This window comes from Heloderma suspectum, chromosome 7, assembly GCF_057233095.1.
Source record: "Heloderma suspectum isolate Gila_16-S chromosome 7, 16-S_ref, whole genome shotgun sequence".
Lineage (NCBI taxonomy): Eukaryota > Metazoa > Chordata > Lepidosauria > Squamata > Helodermatidae > Heloderma > Heloderma suspectum.
In genome coordinates this window covers 123,732,985-123,754,548 of record NC_139464.1, presented here as the reverse complement: position 1 = coordinate 123,754,548, position 21,564 = coordinate 123,732,985, and the positions used below count along the sequence as shown (strand labels likewise).

The 21,564-nt window shown below is 44.4% G+C and overlaps 1 protein-coding gene across 1 annotated transcript in view; it reads left to right on the top strand.

Annotated features, from left to right (window-relative positions):
- Window positions 1-21,564, top strand: part of LOC146340295 (potassium voltage-gated channel subfamily KQT member 1-like) — a 474,824-nt gene that overhangs the window by 211,879 nt on the left and 241,381 nt on the right. The window contains 1 exon segment of the mRNA XM_084811380.1: window positions 11,719-11,794. Within this exon segment, the coding sequence (XP_084667506.1) occupies window positions 11,719-11,794 (76 nt within the window).

Below are 21,564 nucleotides of genomic sequence, written 5' to 3'. Positions count from 1 at the left end.
GGTTATTTCAAGGACTGCCTACATCCATACAAACCTGCCCATGCTTTTAAGTTCCTTTTTGAATGCCCTATTTACTGGCCTGCCGCTAAGATCAGTAAGATTGGCGAGCACTAGAGAGAAGGCTATATTGTAAGTTGCCTTGGGAAGACTTGATTAAGAAATATAATTAACCAACTAATGCAAAGCAAAACTCTAAGACTCACAGAGTCTGCAGACAACTGACAAAGCAGATTAGGCTTAATGTCTTTTGGGACTTGGAGCAATGGCTACTGCATTTGGATGTGTATTCCAAAGTCAGGGGGATTGGCCCAGTTGCCTCCATAACAGAGATAAGTCCTGCTTCCCCAGACATCCACCTCTTTGAGAATGGTTTCTCATCCTTTTGTCAATGGATGCAAATAACTGTTGAAAGGAGAGGCTCATTTTGCAGGGGGCAAATATGTGAACTGAGCCTCTCTCCATTATGGCTCAGACATACTCCAAACACTGGTTCAGCACTGAGTGAGACGCCACTCCTGGCTGCTTGGTCAATGAAATGTAGTGCTTAAAATATAGTTGGGAGGCAGCAGCTTTGGCCATAAACAACAAAACAGGAGTGGCCTGAAACAAGATGTGTATTGCTTGACTGAAAAGAAAAAAGTTGTATATTTATGTGTAGAACAAGATCTGAGGCTAAAATACAAGGACAAAGACAACTTTCCAATGGACTCCTTGAAAATCTTTAAAGATTTTAGGCTTTGACATAGCAAAGGGCATAAACTTCCCCATGAGATTATTCAAGTGTCTGTATAGAATTCCAGACCTCACTTCCTCCGCGTTGTAGCTATTTTAATCAGAAGGTATGTATGCTGACTCTGTAATAGATAACTCACGTATGGTGTTAGATGTTAGATATGTTGCATTCCATATGACCACTTGTATTACTCTCTCCTGTCTGCAGTTATGCTAAAATTTGCACATTCTTAAAGAACACCCAAGGCGGAAATAGCATGTCAACTGCTAAAAAAGAATGTAACCTTTGAGTCTATATTTTCCTCACGGCCTTGATCTTTGACCTTCTTAAGTATGCATTTCTTGGACCACTTACACTGGAACTCTCCCAGTGGGCTATGAAGGCAAAAACGCTGCTTTTCCAAAGCTAATGGCGTAAGCATGAGGTTGAAGTCACTGGGACTGAGGTTCAGGCACAGTAGGCGAACATCAACAATGTGTTTGCATGCTTAAGCTATGAGAAAGTCTTTGCCTTCTGGCCCATGTGCCTTTCCATCAGGGGTCTCTCTTTGGTCCATATTGTGGTTATTGCTTAGGAGCACTTGCATTTTTGGCCAACTTGCTGGCTTGTACGGGCATTGATATCAACTGTACGGGCATTGATATCAACAGTTAAATGCCCCTGTGTACTGCCTATGCCTGCTAAAGACACAACTTGCTCTCTATAAAAAAGTGGGTGACTCTTTTGGCCTGCTTTGACATCATTGCTGTAGTTCTTGTGGGGATAAAAGTAACCAACTCAAATGCCCTTAAAATGCATTGCTGCTTTGCACCTTTACCTGGAATATTGCTAAGAGTGAGCCTTTGAACGTTACTGAGAATCTTGTCCCCTTCCTCAACTGAAATATTTTTGCACCCTCACTGATATTTGAAATGATACCCTTGTTTACTGTCAGGGCAATGTTGTCATGGTGACCATTTAGAAATTTAGGTCATGTTGATTATGTATGCTTTGGGACTATATCCTTGCTGTTTATGTGTACTTCTGCATTCTGCATTTGAAGAAGTGGGCTCCAGTCCATCTTTCAGTTTCCACAAGATGTTTTGTTTTTGTGGCTACGTTCAGACAGATGCTTACAAAGCTGGGCTGGAAGAGGCATGATGGCACTGATGTGCAGGTGTCCCAGCGCTCATGATAATGTAGTTAAGACCCGTCCCCTGAGAGAAGCAGGGCGGGAACAGACTAGCTAGAGGCTAGGCAAGAGCCAGCACCGCTTCCTGAACTGGCCAGTGTGGCAATAGATGGAGGGCCCAAGGCAATGGAGGAGGGGGTTGAGATGTAGCACCCCGTCCCTGAAGGTCCCCTTGTTTGGGGTGGGGAATTCCAGAGATGCCGGTGGCAGCCGCCGCCTCAGCAGCGACACAAAAAGGTAACAGTGGGGAGTGACGACTCAGAGGAGAGGCTAATGATAAGGTGGGATCCTCACCACCTAGACTCCTGGAGATGGAGACAGCACCTGGGGACCTGTCTGATGCTGTTGGGGGACAAAGCATAGAATACCTGTTTGGGTGGGTGGGTGTGCAGGAGAATGGAAAATCCAGGAAGAGGGCATGGCTGGCTGAAACATGGAACAGGAGCACTCCGCACTGTAATATTTTGTGGCAGATCTCACTTGAATGCCTTAAGACGCCCCCTCAAAAACCACATTTTCTTCAATGGTATACCTTTGCATTTGATTTGTTGTCTTCAGACTCTCAGGGGTTTCCATTGTAACAGCAATCTGAGTCTATGCTTTTAAAACAATTTGTTAAATTGTGTTGTTCCCATTTTCCATGCCCCGCCCCCACTAAGGATGCCAACAGCCCCTGCTTTGACCGATCTGAACAGTGTAACCACATTCTGGCAGGTGACTAGAACATATGGAGGACTGAAAAGCTACTGAGGTTCAGAGCTGGCCTGGGAAAGTTAGTACAGACCTTACAGGACAATTATTACTTACAGAGATTGGTAAGACGCAAAAATATGAGGGAGTCAGGTTAGAAAACACACAAACACACTGGGAAGACAATATCAATATAATTTAACCACACACAAAGCACAAATTTTGCCCACACATATACACATGTAGACTATAGAGCTGATGTTTGATGTACATCATAAGGGTTTAGCTAACTCATCATGGGAGTTAGGAAGCAATGTGTCGGGATGAGTCTGCGGAAGACGGGCTGGGGTTTGAACTGGTAGCCTGAAGACTGTTGAGTGGGGATTCAGCTGAGTACGACCAAGCCAGCTGCAGAACTGCTGGGAAGCCAGCTAAAGCAGCCAAACCTCCTGACGCTAATAGGTGAGAACAGCTCTTCAGACTTCCAGCTCAGGCTTGATTGCTTGTCTGAGTAACAAAGGGCCAAGCTAGGTGAAACATCAGGAGATCCATAATTGGATCTCCTGTAGTTTTTATTTTTTAAAGGAGACATGCTGGGGTGGGGATCAGGGCAGTGGCACCGTGTAGGGAATTTAACCCTTTCCTCTGTGCTATTCTCCTGGTCTTAATTACCTCCACCCCACCTCGAAGCTGCTATTTGCCCAATGGGGGAAACATTCAGGCATGTGGTACTCTGTGGGGCAAACAGCAGTTTCAGGGGAGATTTAGTGCAGGAAAATAGGGCAGGGGGAAGAATTAATTCTCCCCTTCCCCAGCACTGTTTTAAACTCCCCACCCCCAAGGGAGGCATGTGAGGTTCAGCCATGGCTCTCTTGCTAACAGGCTGACTTTGCCCTCCTCGTCCTCTGCTTTGCCTCATCCCACTGTACAGGACCCATGTCTACTCTGACATGAAGCATTCTGAATGAACAGAAAGAAATGAGTTCTGTAAGTGCAACTTGTGCACAAAGTTCTCTTTTCTAGATGGTCTTGGCTGTTGTACGTGTGCTCAGGGTGGGCCGTATGTGTGTGTGCACCTATTTCGTATACTTTTGCTTTTTGGTATTGGAAGAACTTTGTAATGGAAAGTATTGCTGTTGAACAAGAGTTGCGCTGTGGGTGGTAAGCCATAGCTTGTCGCCTCATGCATACCTGGTAAGCTGAGTAGCTGAGGGTATACACTGGCTAGGGCAGGGGACACACACATAAAGGAAAGTATTTTAAATATCCCAGTGATTACATGCTACTGAGCCATTAACCAATCTTCTTACTACTTAGGAAGGAGTACGATTCATTGGGTTTCGAACGCCAATCCTCATGGGGTGATACAATCCTGGTCACGTTACTTTTGGTGGTGAAAGAATCTTGTATGTCAGTTCAATTACTGAATTGACTTTGCCCCTACAAACAAATGTTGCTCTGACACAAAAATCTAATGCTGGCCTTTGGAGGACAGAAATTGTCTACAGCTTGACCTCATTGCAGTGTCAACCTCACTGTTTAGTTGGGAGGAAGGGTACTGCTAATTTGGGATTAATCAAATCAAGCTGAAAGCTTTGTCCTTCTAAATCAGAGTTGAAATTCATTTTTATTTCATGCATATTTTTAGGATGATAGATGTGAAGACCTTTTTGTCTGATCTGTACAGTAAAATACTATGCTATAACTTTATTTGCCTGAACAAATATTTTTGGGAGGTTAACCCAAATGTGCGGCACAGATTTCAAAGCCTACTGTGTAATTACGTGGGCTAATATTTATATACATGGTCTCAGTCAAGTTAAAATGTTTTTACAGTGAATATATAGTACAGAGTGCCTTTACTGTATGGTATGGAATAGTAATTCCCAGACCGTTTGCCATGAGAGAACAGCTGATGTGCTAAGAGAACTAAATCAATCCAAGGCTCCTTGAGTCCAAAGTCCAAACCCACCCAGAGATGAGGCTGCCCTGTATCTCTGCATGATAGTCTGCCCTGGCCTTGCCTCCTTCCAAACACTCTGCATTGTGGGTAGGTAATTCAGCTTCATTACTGCATCAGAGCCCTCTCCCAGTGTTCTAAAAGTGTGTAGGGTCTGCACACAAGAAGGAATAAGTGTGCCAGCTCTGTTCCCTCCTTGCCGCCCTCCATGTGTAAAAGGTGACTGTCTGCAGCAGGGAGCCTTCTCTGTCCATGGCAACTCCATACATGATTCTCCAGATCCTACATGCTTTTAGAACACCTACATGGGGCCCGGGTGTGATTGGATTATGAATCACCACCCACAGAAATGGGTTCCCATTACATCTCTGCGTATATCATTGCTCTAGATCTGCTCCTTTCCTAATCACGATGCATTTCTCAGCAAGTGAAAAACGTGCGGAATTGGTAGAGAAACAACTGAAGAACAATGGACTCTGTGATCTTTTAATCTTCCTGAATGAAGGGCCGATGTTGAATGGGCCATAGCGCAGTTATATATATATATTTTAATTGCATCTATATCCCGCTTTTTTCCCCCTCTTGCAAGGAACCCAAGGCGGCTTACATGATCCTCTTCCTCTCCATTTTATCCTCACAACAACAACCCTGTGAGGTAGGTTGGGCTGAGAGAAGGTCCCAGTTTAATCTGTGGCATCATCCTAGAAAGTGAAGTCAAGTGGGCCTTAGGAAGCATTACTAACAACAAAGCTAGCGGAGATGACAGTATTCCAGCTGAGCTATTTAAAATCCTAAAAGATGATGCTGTTAAAGTGCTGCATTCAATATGCCAACAAATTTGGAACACTCAACAATGGCCGCAAGACTGGAAAAGGTCAGTTTACATTCCAATTCCAAAGAAGGGCAACGCCAAAGAGTGTTCAAACTACCGCACAATTGCGCTCATTTCACATGCCAGCAAGGTGATGCTCAAAATCCTACAAGCTAGGCTTCAGCAGTATGCGAACCGAGAACTACCGGAAGTACAAGCTCGGTTTCGAAGAGGCAGAGGAACTAGAGATCAAATCGCCAACATTCGCTGCATCATGGAGAAAGCAAGAGAATTCCAGAAAAACGTCTATTTCTGCTTCATTGACTACGCTAAAGCCTTTGATTGTGTGGATCACAACAAACTGTGGCAAATTCTTAAAGTGATGGGAGTACCAGACCACCTTACCTGTCTCCTGAGAAACCTGTACGAGGGTCAAGAAGCAACAGTAAGAACCAGAGATGGAACAACCGATTGGTTCAAAATTGGGAAAGGAGTACAACAAGGCTGCATGTTGTCACCCTGCTTATTTAACTTATATGCAGAGTACATCATGAGAAATGCCGGGTTGGATGAATCTCAGGTCAGAATTAAGATTGCCGGGAGAATGATCAACAAACTCAGATACACAGATGATACCACCCTAATGGCAGAAAGCGAAGAGGATCTAAACAGCCTCTTGTTGAGGGTGAAAGTGGAGAGTGCAAACCTGGTTTGAAACTCAACATTAAAAAAACGAAGATCATGGCATCTGGCCCCATCACTTCCTGGCATATAGAAGGGGAAGAAATGGAAGCAGTGACAGATTTTACTTTCTTGGGCTCCAAGATCACCGCAGATGGTGACTGTAGCCATGAAATTCAAAGATGCTTGCTCCTTGGGAGGAAAGCTATGGCCAACCTAGACAGCATAGTAAGAAGCAGAGACATCACCTTGCCGACAAAGGTCCGTCTAATCAAAGCTATGGTTTTCCCAGTAGTAATGTATGGCTGTGAGAGCTGGACTATAAGGAAGGCTGAGCGCCGAAGAATTGATGCTTTCGAACTGTGGTGCTGGAGAAGACTCTTACGAGTGCCCTGGACTGCAAGGAGGTCAAATCAGTCCATACTAAAGGAAATCAACCCTGAGTGTTCATTGGAAGGACAGATACTGAAGCTGAAGCTCAAATATTTTGGCCACCTAATGCGAAGAGAAAACTCTCCGGAAAAGACCCCGATGCTGGGAAAGACTGAAGGCAAAAGGAGAAGGGGATGGCAGAGGTTGAGATGGCTAGATAGCATCACCAATGCAATTAATATGAACTTGAGCACACTCCGGGAGAGAGCGCAGGACAGGAAGGCCTGGTGTGCTATGGTCCATGGGGTCACGAAGAGTCGGACATGACTGAACAACTGAACAACAACAACAAATCTCCCACTAAAGGATCTTAGGTAGCAGGACTGAGAAGAAGCTCTGCCTGAGTCCCTGGAAACCTGCTGCCATTCAGAAAATATTAGACGAGCTAATGGGCCGAGTCAGCATTAGACAGTTCCATATGTACATGTACATGACAGGGATCATAATGGTTCCAAAATACATGTTTCCCCCTAGCCTGTGTCACTTGAAACTCCATGGATATTGTCACAGTAATTTTGATTTGCTCCTCTTCCCCTTCTCTGATGTACATTTTAAAATTTGAGAGCTTCCATATTTATTTTATTTTATGTTATGAAGAGTTACACCTAATTTTCCATATGGAGTTCTCAAAGCAATGCAGTAAAAGGGGACTGGGATCAATTACACACAAGTCGAGCAAATGGGGACAATGTTCTACTGTACATACCAGGTATCGGAGCTAGATAATTTGGTCTTCAACTTGTGTTCAAGACCCACCAATGAGTTGCCAATCTGTGGTTTTCCCTTGTTCTTTCCTTTAGCATTTTTTAAAGAGGAAAGGGGAGGAAAAATAGAACTGCTAATTAGTAAGGGCTACATCTGTGATCTTACAACAGGGATTCTCCCCCCCCCCTCAAAAAAACACTTTGCTATGATGCTGGTCCTCATGTACCAGCAATGTGCCAGCTCAGTTTTCATGTGAGAAGCCTACCACAGCATAAGGCTGGTTTCCAAAGCTTATGTCCAATCTGGAAAATTCTACACGCAGGGGCATTTAAAGAGAGAGAGAGAGAGAGAGGAGAAGAAGAAGAAGAAGAAGAAGAAGAAGAAGAAGAAGAAGAAGAACCTTCCACCATGGAAACACAAAGTTCCTGCATTTCAGACAATAAATGTAAAAAGAAATCTTGCAAAATGGACACCATGGTTATTTGTATGCACATCTATTTATGTTTATTTATTTAATCACACTATTTCTGAGTTGCCTTTCAACCCCGAAACAACCTGCGAAGGTGACTTACAATGTAAGCTTCTTGGCCACCTTACTTGCTTCTACATTTCTAGCTATTGCCTCCATTCAGATAATTCATTTTGTACATGCAGTCTTCACCCTTCATGCAATCACCAAGAGATAGGCTTCAGTTGCTTCAGTGATGGGAAATAACATACAAAATGCATCTCACTAGTTATAATTTTAACACGAGAAGGTGCTAAGGCAGCCACTGAAATTTCACATGCGGCTACATTTGGAGTGAATTTGAAAACTTGCAGGTTTTCTGGGCGGCTTGCGATAAATAAAATTTTAAAAGTTTTAAATACATCATCATCATTATTATATTTATTTATACCCCGCCTTTTCCCCAGTACTGGGACACAAGGCAGCTTACAAAAATTAAAACATATGCAATTAAAACATATAAAAATATACAAAAGTTAAAATATAAATGGTGTAGTGGATGCCATTTGCATCCCTGTTCACGCGATAGGCTACGCAAACATTTGTGTAGCCCATCACGTCAAAAAACAGGGACGCAAATGGCGTAGTGGACACCATTTGCAGCCATAAAGCTGGTAGATTAACCTAAATGCAGCCGTAAATATCTGCATGTAGGCTAATCTACATGCAGCTTTACGGCCTCAAATGGTGCCCACTATGCCATTTGCATCTGGAGACTTACTAATACAGAGATACAACATGGCAATGGCTGCTGCCCACCCGTATCGACGAAATTCGCCAGCGATGCAGAGCTGGCGGCCGGCTCCGCAGGATCGATGCGGAGTGGAGCTGGCCTGGACAGATTCTGGGGAGAGGGACAGATGGCCTCCCCCAACAGGTGGATTCCCCTGCGGAATGACAGGTAGGGAATCCGCCCATCCCTACCATGGAGATGCATGGGGAGAAGATAAGAACATCACTATCTTTTCCCTTATGGGACGAAAAACAAGCGAGGGTGCTTTTGAGTGGGTGGAAGTGGTCAGAAGTGAAAGCGTGAAGCAGCCCCCCCCCCCCGACTGGTTCTTTGCAGCGAGACTGCAGTCTCTGCGTCTCCTTTGGGTGAAAAGGAAGCGTGTAAAGTGGGGGAGATGCATGCTGCCCAACATGGCGTGTCATTAGGGCCCAGCACAAGCCGGGCTGGCCTTACAGGGGGGGGCAGACCCACTGGCCATTTGCCCTGATCCCGCCCTGCCGCTCCCACTCTCCTGAGCTGGCACCCCGGCGTAACGATGCTGCCCGGCTCGCGGCCTTGTGCTGTTGGGAAAGGCCCCTGACGGAGTGAGGAGGCAGGAAGGCAGCCCGCCCGTGCCACACACCCCAGCAGGTGCCACCCATGCGTTGCTCAGGTCACATGGCGGCATGCACCCTGCCCCTGCTGCGCTCAGCATTCGAGCAGGCAGGAGCAGAACGGCAAGTGAGCAGGAAGGTGCAAGAGGACAACGCTGCGTGTGACCCGGGGCCTCCACCGTCCTCTGGGGGTGCAGGACGCTGCTCCGTCACTGCTGATGAAGACGATTCAGCGGCCGCCCCTGCCGGTTCCTGTGCACAGAGGAGGGGCCTTTGTCTTGTCCCTCGACTCAGGCAGCAAAATATCTTGGGCTGCCCCAACAACACAGGAGAGGCGTTCTGACTCTCACAGTTGGAAAAATACTCTCTGAGCAACCTGGCACAGGAAACAAACAGCACTGATCATCTGGCTTGAGCTGAGCGTAAAAGGATTTAGGTTTCTGAAAAGTGCTGATACTGACAGCACTGTGAATATTGTTCTTTGCAATGATAAAAGTAACATTTGCTTAGCTGTTAGCGAGGATGTTTGTGCAGTTACTCAGCCCTGGTGAGTCACGAAATGTCTTTGCTGTGAAAAAGGCAACATAGACTGGTATCCAGCTACTGTGTTGCAGAGTTTGCAGCGTATCACCAGTGCAAACTGGTGATTTTGAGGAGCGAGCCTGCAAGGCGAGGCCAGTTATTCCAGGGTGGGAGAAGAATGAGTTCCTTAAAACGAAGGCTGGGACAGAGTTCTGCCCCCAGGGGAATCTAGACTGGAAACTGCTTTTGGAGGTGGCGGCAGCATTTCTGGAACAAACGCAGAACCCTCTTCTTCCCAGCAGGTTCTGAGCCGCAGTGTGAATACACAGAGGTCTTCTGCGCAGAGGGGGAGCGGTGTCTTCGCAGCCCCTCCTTGCCTTAGATATGGGAGTCTCATGCAGCCTGGGGGCGATGGCCAGGCTGTGCGGAGCCTCTACCTGACAATCCCAGTCTAACGCGGCAAGGGATGGTGCTTCTAAAGCCCCTCACTCAGATCTTCCCTTATGGGATGTGTGATACATTCTGCATGCCAAGGGGTGTGTGTGTGTGTGTGTGTGTGTGTGTGTAGTGTTTTTATCCTGCTCTTCCGCCAAAAATGGCCCCTGGAGAGGCTTACTATCCACCAGCAAAACAGACAGGCCCTGTCCACAGGCTCACAGCCTAAAAAGACATGACACACAAGGCAGAAGAGGTGGGAGAAAAGAGGGGAACATGGAACAGACCATCAGCAGGGCTGGTGGGATGGCCCTGCTCCCCCACTCATCTCTTGAGGGAGGGGCAGTCCGGCCGGAGCCGGCCCCGATGTCTGCTTTGCCTGCTCCTGCCCCCCTCGCTCCTCTCCCCCACATGGCAGGTGCTGTCAGTTAGCCCTGGTCGGAAGGGCGGGGGAGGCGCAAGATGAGAGATGTGCAGTGCGGCAAGGGCTTTGCAAATCCCCCCCTTACTTGTCGTCCTTGGGGGCATGTGCAGTGAGGGTCAATCATGTTGGGCCATGTTGCGTGTGCCCACAGTGGATTAACCTAAGAACAGAAGAGGGGCTGTGCTGGATCAGACCAAAGGCCGACCTACTCCAGCTTTCTCTCTGGACAGCATCCAACCAGATGCCTAAGGGAATGCAACTACAGCACCCTCCTGCTCGAGTTCCCCAGCAATTGGTATACAGAGACACCCCACTTTGGCTTGGATTCCTGCATTGAGCAGGGAGTTGGACTTGATGGTCTTATAGGCCCCTTCCAACCCCACCATTCTATGATTCTATGATTCTGTGATTTTTAATTGATGCAATGTGTGAAATAAATTCATCTTTCAAATGGAGCAGACTTGTAAATAGTCACTTGCATGGTCGCCTGTGGTGCCTAAGAAAACCACTCCAGGTGACCAGGCAGGGAAGCTTTTCTAAACTGGCGGGTTTTGTCAGTCTTGATGTATTGCAAACAACTGACATAGGCTTGTCTTGGTAAATGGGCTGCTGGTAAAAAAAAAAATTGTGGTCTTGTAACTTTAGTGGTCTCATTTTCATGAAATAAAGTCTAACATCTGTAAAGATGTTTTGTCTTAACTCTAAGTGTCCAAATATTTTCCCAGGTCTTGATTTCTCTATGGTAGTGGTTTGTGGGCAATCTTCAAAGAAAGCACTGTAGCGAAAGGTGTCATTTGCCTGCCTTGTTAGTTGCTTGCAAGTGACAGTCATTTCTTTTGATGTCCTGAGTTTCCCATACTTGTGGTGATGGCGGCCTTCTTCATTTTCTTCAAATGCCTCAAACGGCTAACTCTCAAACTGTGCATTAGGATATGTCAGTTTGCCATGAGAAATGTTAGTTAAATAACTGGGAGCTGCTGGGAGCCCCCAGAGTTCATCCTCAGAGGAGACGTCCCCTGAGTCTCTGGCCCTGCCTTCTTCCAACCAGGAGGAGACAAGCTTAGAAGAGTGACTGATTCAAAGTAATTTCTGCAGGCAGGTGATTTCTTCTCTTTCACACCATGAACCATTTTGGGTATGAGCAAAGCTATCAGAAATCTAGAAAATTCTGTGCTACATGAATATAAAAGGGCAAAGCACAAAAATCTAAAGGCACGTGCATGTTTAACACTATTGTAAATTGGTAGTGAAGGAAATAATTTGCTCTGTATTTTTAATGGTTTTTGGGGGGGTAATGTTAGTGCCTGGTTTGTTTTGTAGGCTAACTGAAGCCCATCGAACAGCTGTCAAAGTCATAAGGAGAATGCAGTATTTTGTAGCCCGGAGGAAATTTCAGGTAATGAATGTCAATAGCCACAGAGCCAAATAGGCCATAAAAGACGTGCTGGAAAAAATACTCGAAGTGAAATGTACAACCCGCCCTCCCCACCTAAATAAACCCTGTCTATGCACCAAACTGTTTATACGGCAAAGAGCTATAGTTTGTTCATATAAGATCTTGCTTACCCAGAACTTTGAGCATCACAAATCACTTAAAGAACTGGGTTATTTGAAAATTGTGTTTAAATTCTGAATCTGTTTTTCAAAATGTGCATTTGCGCTTCTGCAGTGATGGGCGTTGTATGGCTCCTACAGTTGGTGCGCAGTACTCCTCTTTTTTCGGATTACACTAGAAGACAAGCTGTTCAGGACCGCTGAGGCTCACAGCCTGATCCTCAGGGGGCAGGGCCTGGGAGCTGAGCGTTCGTAGTGCAGCATAGGTGAGGAGATGGGGCCTCCTAGAGCCCTGTGAGGATGAGGGATGGCCCCTGTTGAGTTAGGGCGAGACTAGAGTCCGGCCACGCTGGTGGCTCAGGGCAGAGTCCGATGGGCACCAGAGTAGAACTAATAGCAAATGTTCTCATCAGGCCAAGGAGAAAATACCTGCCCTGTGTGATTCCACCCCCCCGCCCCTGCTGAGATTTCAGTCCTTCTCCTGGAGACTGCGAGAAGGAGGCCAAACCCCTGAAACTTCTAGTCAAACCCTACTTTTGTACTGCCTTTCTTTTTACAAGGAAACCCCAACTTACTGCCAAAATTAAATTTCTTCCAGTTTATTCCAATCAAAATATTAAATGAACAACTAAATAAAGGGCAAAATGAAATATCCTAATTTGTTTCAAAAAATAAAACATCTACGAAAGAAAACATTAATTATGCAGAAAGGGAAAAAAGAGGAGAATGGTATAATATTCCATTATATAATTTACTATGTAATTTACCACCCATTGCAAAAGATAACCTCCAACCTTATGAGGCTCTGGGCAAAGTTAAAGCAAGTTTAAGCCCAGATGAATGGCATTTAGCCTCTGTGGTATACATTTATAGATTCTATCAATGGGAGAAAATGTATTTTAGTAATTATTTATTAATAAAATTCAAACTTATAGTGAAATTTAAAAAAATAGTCATGAGGAAGAAAGGCCTATGGTTTGAATATTTTCAGATCAGGGCATTTATACTGGATGTGTAAAGACTAGTCGCTTAAGAGAAAACACAGAATTTGAAAATCTAATAACGAACATATACACAAAATTTCTGTCTACAATTGATACAATTCTCTTAAGACTAGTTGCTCAGGAGAATTTGAAAATATGATAATGAAAGTACAAAACTAATTACTGTCTAAAATTGATAGAATTCTATTAAAATTAAAATTCAAGTGAGAAATGAAAAATTATACGATAAGATGTATGCAACATATAGGCACTAATATTCAAATGGAAGTCAGGGTATTTATGGTCAGCAGGAAATAGTTTTTGTTATGTATGGATATTAGAGAAAACTTTTAGAAAATTATGAATACATGCTACATTATTCCTGTGGCAATAAATAAGATTAATAAAAACATAGTTGTTCGAAATGCTCCGAAAGTCAAGGGGACTTTCACTACATATGATAGACTTGTGCAATAAAAAGGCAACAAAATAAAAAATATTAATAGAGAAATGATTGAGTTTTACTATTAGCTCTGATCCAGTGTTATGTTTTCTAACTTATATAAGAATTTAATAAGAAAAGGTCATAGAAGGAAAACACTGATTGGCAGCAGGCCCAATTCTGGGTCTCATGGGAAAATGAAGATGCCCCTCCCCAGAATGCCCCATTTCAGGGACACCACCGGTGGTAGATTTAAACCCACCTAGCTTTCTGTGGACATAATTATGGCCCCCAGAATGGACATCCCTCTCCCTTTTGGCGGAACTTTGTGCTGGTGGACTGGGTTGCCACACCATCCTAACCCCTGCCAGCCAATGGATCTGGGGTTTAGAATTGCTTTACCCACCTTTGTATCTTATCCCCACATTTATTTAATGTAATCTACATCCTCTCCTGTTCCAATCTATTTCCCATGATGTAGAAAGGGGAAGGGAAAAATGACTTAACAGCCCAGTAATGCTGCAAATAGTTGGTCTGATGCTGAAGAGAGCTTAACTCCATCTCCCAGATACAGTCGGTTTCCTTACTGAGCTGACGTAACATTCTGCGAAATTTTGAAATTTGACACAAAGCACATTTGGCACAATTCAGAATTTCAGATTCGAGATTAATTTTTCAATCTGGAACAAAACAACAGTTGTAAAACCAACTAGCATTTTGTACCTCCTCCACCTCACCCTTGTCCGGATTTCCCCACTTTTCTACTCTGTCACCCTGAAATCCACCCTATATTTGATTTTCCCCTCCTTCCCTCTAGCCTTTTTAGCTCTCCATCCCCCTTGTTTGTTACTTACAATTTGCATTGTTAGGAATATATAACGTGTACTTACTCAAAAATTATAAACCACAACAAAAAATAACATTTAAAGCAAATTCAGCTTCCAGTGTTGAAATCTTAAAATTTAACCATCAAATGTCACAATCTGAATTTGACACCAACATTTGTTATGTTATTGTTTTAATGGTCTGAATGAATGAAGTTAGTATAAAAATTGCTGAATTCTGTTGTAACTCAGATGTCAGATACTGTGAAATGTTGACTGCTTCTGCAGAATCTTTGGATGTCATATCATAAGTTGATGCTGAATATCAAACCATCTCCTTTACACTCATATGTGAAAAGTAGCAATTCCATATAAGTTAGACTCGAACTGCTGCAACAGAGAAAATTGGAGGAGAATTTAGAATTTCTAGTTGCCATTCTCTGGGCTTCTTCACACGGAGCTTTTATCCCGCTATTGAGATTGCTTACTCACGGACATTTGAGGGCCCTTTCGATGATGTCATTAACCTCCAGGGTGTCTCCCGCACTAAATGACCTGTATTCCATTTTTTAAAAGACTGGAGATAATGAGGTATCAAATTACAGCGTTTTATGTTCCACTAGAGTTCCCTCATGAAAAAGGAAACGCTGCAATAAGAGAAGCTAGACCACAGCGCCATAATGAAACCAATGGAAGACATATGGAAGACTCAGATAAGGGGGGGAAAGAGTGGGAAAGGGTGGGGAAGAAGCGCGTGTAAAGGGAGCTTGTCCTGAGCAGAAAGGCCCGTTTTAAGTGCACGATTTTAGGCTGCTCTCTGTCTCTGTGTTGTTGTTGTTTTAAATCTCTGCTTATCTTTTCTTAGCAACAAATTGTCCATGCTCCATCCCCTCCCAATCCCTAAGGAAAATTAGTTGCTGAAGGAGATGTAAGATAAGGAGAGATAAAAGATGGCAGAGAAAAAGGCGGACAGTGAGTGGCTCTATCATTCCCTCCAGCTTGCTCTGCCTGTCTTGGGGTGGGGGCGTGGGGTTGTCAGAACTCTCAACCTGTCTCATACATATGGCTTTTCATGTGTTGAGTGCAATGCGTAGCCTGACTCTCACTCGGGACTACGTGATTGGGTCACTAGCTTGAATCGCAATCATGTTTTGTTGTAGTGCTTGATTTTTCTGGGGTTTGCATTTAAAAAGAGCTATTCAGAAAATGAGCGAGAGGAAAGATGCCAGATTAGTGCCCCCTTTTTGTTGCCTTCATTCTAGATATTTATGGGTTAAGTCATTCAAAACATTTGACTTGGCTTGGCCAGTTTTCATTTTGCATTGCTTAGCGACATAAATCTTTAACGCTGCTGATTCTGTTTGAACAAAGGGAGGTTTGCAAAAATAAACTTTATTGGGAAAGAAGAAAATTCATTATGCATTTGGGTAGCCTTGTCTTTTTTCTGGTTTTGTTTTCAAAACCCTTTTAGTGAATCTAGGCTCTAAGCCATTATGATTCAATAGAGACCAAAAAACAGATGGGGGGGGGCGTTGAGACAAGCTACTCTCAAAGCGCCCCTGCCAGTCAACCCAAAGAGTGATACTGGCACAGTTGTCCTGTGAGAGAGACAATAGTCTGCTTTTTTTCTGGCCAGAAATAATGATGTATCAGCGTCTGTAAGCAATGAAGTTGGAAGAAGGGGAAAAAGCAATAATTCTTAAGCCTTTAAAAATTGAAAGTATAACAGACCTCCTTTCCTTTCCAAGCACATATACCCCCCCCCAAGAAAACAGTAAACCTGTGTTCCCCAAAGCCAGTATCCAGGTAGACCCAGGCTGCTGAAGACTGACTAGTTTTGTCTGGGTCTCTCTCTCTCTCTCTCTCTCTCTGTGTGTGTGTGTGTGTGTGTTTTGCAAGATTTATTTTTCCTCTCTGCTTTTATCTGCAATTTCTAGGATCCCATGGCTGCACTCCAAGCATGACTCCATCACACGCTGGAGGTGTTTAATGCATGCTAATAGCTCCGGCTGAGGCTGAGGCAGAGTAGAAACAGAAAACACAACTAATGAGCTGTTGTTAGTTATTTTCCAATTACTAGATTTTTCAGTGTACCTTCTCCCCCTTTTTTCTACTCCGTTGAACCACAGCCAAAAGAAAGACCCATCTTACCCCAGATTCCCCACTGAGCTTATGTAGATTCCAAAACAGCAAAAACCAAACCTAGTACAGTCTCCACCCCCCACTTTTTCTGTGTTTACTCCTTTAATAATAGCATTTTCATGTAAATTTCCCAGGTTTACTTTTTCTCTTTTTTACTGCTCAGTCTTGGCCAACCCCAGCTGGTCTTGGATTTTTATCAACAAAGCAGTCTGATAGCAAAACTAGAATTGCTCTTGGGATTTTAAAGCTTTTTCCCTTTCCAGCTTGACTTGTATTTTAAATCCGTGTGCAGGGACTGAGTCCCGACGCTATCCCTCATGCAGCATTGTACGACTTGTTTAGTTCCAAAGTGGACAGCACCAAGCTCATATGTAGACCAGAAGGCTTTTGTTGTGTTGCATTTTTTGTCTCCAAAATAACATAATCATCTGAGAGAATTTCCACCGGTGCCATTTTAAACCTTTATAAGCTTTGATAAGCAGTTAGCTGGCTCTCACACACGCCCATCTGATGATGAGGATTCCGTGTTGTACAGGGCGTGGGTGTGGATTCCCATGCATGTGAGGCACAGTATGAGCTGTGAAGGTGTGACTGCACATAGGCATGGGGCCCAACTCCTGTGAAGCTGAAGGCGGGATGAGGCGAAGGAGCCAGATTAGAGGCGTCCAGGAATACTGACAACAGAATATTCTTGTCCAGTGGCACGCACATGCCTTTAAATAGTCAGACAGATCATACGCATTTGGTCTCCACATGGAAACGCCCACGCATGGAGTGCCCAGCTCACATGTGCCCACTTCCTCTACCATGCTTGCTATGCCGACCCTTGTCAGGATGGGTGAAAAACTCACTGGGGTTGCATGTTGCTGCGAATTTACCAAACTTGTACTTTTCAAACCTATGCACAGACTACAGTGAAGTAAAACCGCGATATTTGCATTTCCCCAGATTTTGCAATGCAGTTTGCAAACCAAGAAATGCTCACAAAATTGCATATAATATGGTAAAATGCACAGAAGTGTGTACAGCAGGGAAAACTACACACAAAATATGTATATTGGGGAAAGGTGTTCGCAAACCCACATTATATTAAGAGAAATTGCTTGCAAAAATGTGTATATTTAGGAAAAGTGCAAACAAAAATGCCATATTCAGAAAAGTGTGTACAAAAATGTGTACATTTAGATAAATGTGCATGAAAATACATACGCATTTTTATGCAGTCCTTCAAAAACAGATTTGCATCAAATTTGTTTAAGAGTACACATCTGCATCAAAACACGTGATGCAGAATGTCCCAGAGATGGGACAGAAGGTACTTAATGTTGAGCATGGACATCTAGGTAGAGGAAGTCTCTGTACGAACACTTCTGCACAAGCTGGAACCCTTATAATGCAGATGTCCTCACTGAATGCATGGATGTTGGGGGACAGGGCTTCATGACCTCGGTCCTGCTGCCCCACTGCCCCGTTGTACAATTTGAGCCCTTCAATGCGATTAACGTGTGAAGGGGGCTTTGGTATGTGGCTACTTTTTCCTTGGCTTCCTCTAAAATTAGATGACATGATGTGGCTATCTAAAATTGTTGTGTGGAACCCTTTTTCTTCCGAGGGCTGCTTTCCCTGGGGGGGTGGGGGTGGGGGGGAGGCTGTGATCTGTCCTGGGTTGCAGCCCATTGGTAATCTGGTGGGCAGGGCTGAAGCCAGCAGTGAGCAGGCAAGGGCCAAAAGTGTGTGTGATACCACCACCACCCTCTCTCTCGGACATCCCCTTCTTTCTCTCTCTCTCTCCCTCCTTCCCTCCCTCTCTCCCCCACTCTTCCTTCCTTCCCACTGGGCTACTGAGGAAAGATCACTCTAGAACTGCTTGTTGGCAGAGGGCTTTTGAAATTGGGCTGCATGCAACCCTGAAACTGCTCATTGCCCACCCTTGATCTAAAGCATATCTAATATATCAAATCTTCATGTGAGATTGCTATGGTATTAATTATTATGCTAGAATATATTGTTGTGGCTTGTTTCCATTTATGCCACAGCCTTTGGTCAAGGCAAACAAACTTGATGGAAGAAGGTGTTCCTGTTCAAGTGTGCGAAAGAGAATCTCCACATCCTCATCTGATCTGCTTATGCTGAAGCCTGCTAAACACAGGAATCTCCTTTCTGGATCAGGGCCAAAGTCTTCTTGTTGTTGTTGTTCAGTCGTTCAGTCGTGTCCGACTCTTCGTGACCCCATGGACCACAGCACGCCAGGCCTTCCTGTCCTCCACTCTCTCCCGGAGTGTGCTCAAGTTCATATTCATTGCATCGGTGATGCTATCTAGCCATCTCATCCTCTGCCGTCCCCTTCTCCTTTTGCCTTCAGTCTTTCCCAGCATCAGGGTCTTTTCCAGAGAGTTTTCTCTTCGCATTAGGTGGCCAAAATATTTGAGCTTCAGCTTCACTATCTGTCCTTCCAATGAGCACTCAGGGTTGATTTCCTTTAGGATGGACTGATTTGACCTCCTTGCAGTCCAGGGCACTCGTAAGAGTCTTCTCCAGCACCACAGTTCGAAAGCATCAATTCTTTGGCACTCAGCCTTCCTTATAGTCCAGCTCTCACAGCCATACATTACTACTGGGAAAACCATAGCTTTGATTAGACAGACCTTTGTCGGCAAGGTGATGTCTTTGCTTCTTACTATGCTGTCTAGGTTGGCCATAGCTTTCCTCCCAAGGAGCAAGCGTCTTTGAATTTCATGGCTACAGTCACCATCTGCGGTGATCTTGGAGCCCAAGAAAGTAAAATCTGTCACTGCTTCCATTTCTTCCCCTTCTATATGCCAGGAAGTGATGGGGCCAGATGCCATGATCTGAGTTTTTGTAATGTTGAGTTTCAAACCAGCTTTTGCACTCTCCTCTTTCACCCTCAACAAGAGGCTCTTGAGATCCTCTTTGCTTTCTGCCATTAGGGTGGTATTGTCTGCATATTGGAGGTTGTTGATAATTCTCCCGGCAATCTTAATTCCGACCTGTGATTCATCCAACCCGGCGTTTCTCATGATGTACTCTGCATATAAGTTAAATAAGCAGGGTGACAATATGCAGCCTTGTCGTACTCCTTTCCCAATTTTGAACCAATCGGTTGTTCCATGTCTGGTTCTTACTGTTGCTTCTTGACCCTCGTACAGGTTTCTCAGGAGACAGGTAAGGTGGTCTGGTACTCCCATCACTTTAAGAATTTGCCACAGTTTGTTGTGATCCACACAATCAAAGGCTTTAGCGTAGTCAATGAAGCAGAAACAGACGTTTTTCTGGAATTCTCTTGCTTTCTCCATGATCCAGCGAACGTTGGCGATTTGATCTCTAGTTCCTCTGCCTCTTCGAAACCCAGCTTGTACTTCCGGTAGTTCTCGGTTCGCGTACTGCTGAAGCCTAGCTTGTAGGATTTTGAGCATCACCTTGCTGGCATGTGAAATGAGCGCAATTGTGCGGTAGTTTGAACACTCTTTGGCGTTGCCCTTCTTTGGAATTGGAATGTAAACTGACCTTTTCCAGTCTTGCGGCCATTGTTGAGTGTTCCAAATTTGTTGGCATATTGAATGCAGCACTTTAACAGCATCATCTTTTAGGATTTTAAATAGCTCCGCTGGAATACTGTCATCTCCGCTAGCTTTGTTGTTACTAATGCTTCCTAAGGCCCACTTGACTTCACTCTCAAGGATGTCCGGCTCAAGTTCAGTGACCGCACTATCATGGCTATCAGGGGCATTCAGATCTTTCCTGTATAGTTCTTCTGTGTATTCTTTCCACCTCTTCTTAATCTCATCTGCTTCTGTTAGGTCCCTGCCTTCTTTGTCCTTTATCATGCCCGTCTTGGCACAAAACGTTCTCTTGAGATCTCCGATTTTCTTGAAAAGATCTCTAGTCTTTCCCATTCTATTGTTCTCCTCGATTTCTTTGCATTGTTCATTTAAGAAGGCCTTCTCGTCTCTCCTTGCTATTCTCTGGAACTCTGCATTCAGTTGGGTATATCTTCCCCTTTCTCCCTTGCTTTTCGCTTTCCTTCTTTCGTGAGCTACTTGTAAAGCCTCATCAGACAGCCACTTGGCTTTCTTGCATTTCTTTTTCTTTGGGATGGATTGAGTTGCTGCCTCCTGAACAATGTTACGGACCTCCGTGCATAGTTCCTCAGGCACTCTGCCTATCAGGTCTAATCCCTGAAATCTATTCCTCACCTCCACTGCATATTCATAAGGGATATGATTTAGGTCATACCTGGTTTAGTGGTTTTCCCTACGTTCTTCAATTTAAGCTGAAATTTTGCAAGAAGCAGCTCATGATCTGAGCCACAATCAGCTCCAGGTCTTGTTTTTACTGACTGTATAGAGCTTCTCCATCTTTGACTGCAAAGGACATAATCAATCTGATTTCGATATTGACCATCTGGTGATGTCCATGTGTAGAGTCGCCTCTTGTGCTGTTGGAAAAGAGTGTTTGCTATGATCAGCGTGTTCTCCTGGCAAAACTCTATTAGCCTTTGTCCTGCTTCATTTTGTGCACCAAGGCCATGCCTGCCTGTTATCCCGGTGATTTCTTGACTTCCTACTTTAGCATTCCAATCCCCTATGATGAAGAGGACATCTTTTTTTGGTGTTAGTTCTAGAAGGTGTTGTAGGTCTTCATAGAACCGATCAACCTCAGCTTCTTCGGCATCAGTGGTTGGGGCATAGACTTGAATTACTGTGATGTTGAATGGTTTGCCTTGGATTCATACTGAGATCATTCTATCATTTTTGAGATTGTACCCCAGTACTGCTTTTCCCACCCTTTTGTTGACTATGAGTGCTACTCCATTTCTTCTAAGGGATTCTTGCCCACAGTAGTAGATATGATGGTCACCTGAATTAAATTCGCCCATGCCTGTCCATTTTAGTTCACTGATTCCCAAGATGTCGATGTTCAATCTTGCCATCTCATGTTTGACCACCTCCAGCTTACCTTGATTCATTGATCTGACATTCCAGGTTCCTAAACAATATTGTTCTTTACAGCATCGGATTTTCTTTTCACCACCAGACACATCCACAGCTGAGTGTCCTTTCGGCTTTGGCCCAGCCGCTTCACTCTTTCTGGCGCTACTTGGAAATACCCTCTGCTCTTCCCCAGTAGTATATTGGACACCTTCCGACCTGAGGGTCTCATCTTCCGGCGTCATCTCTTTTAGCCTTGTGATACGTTCCAT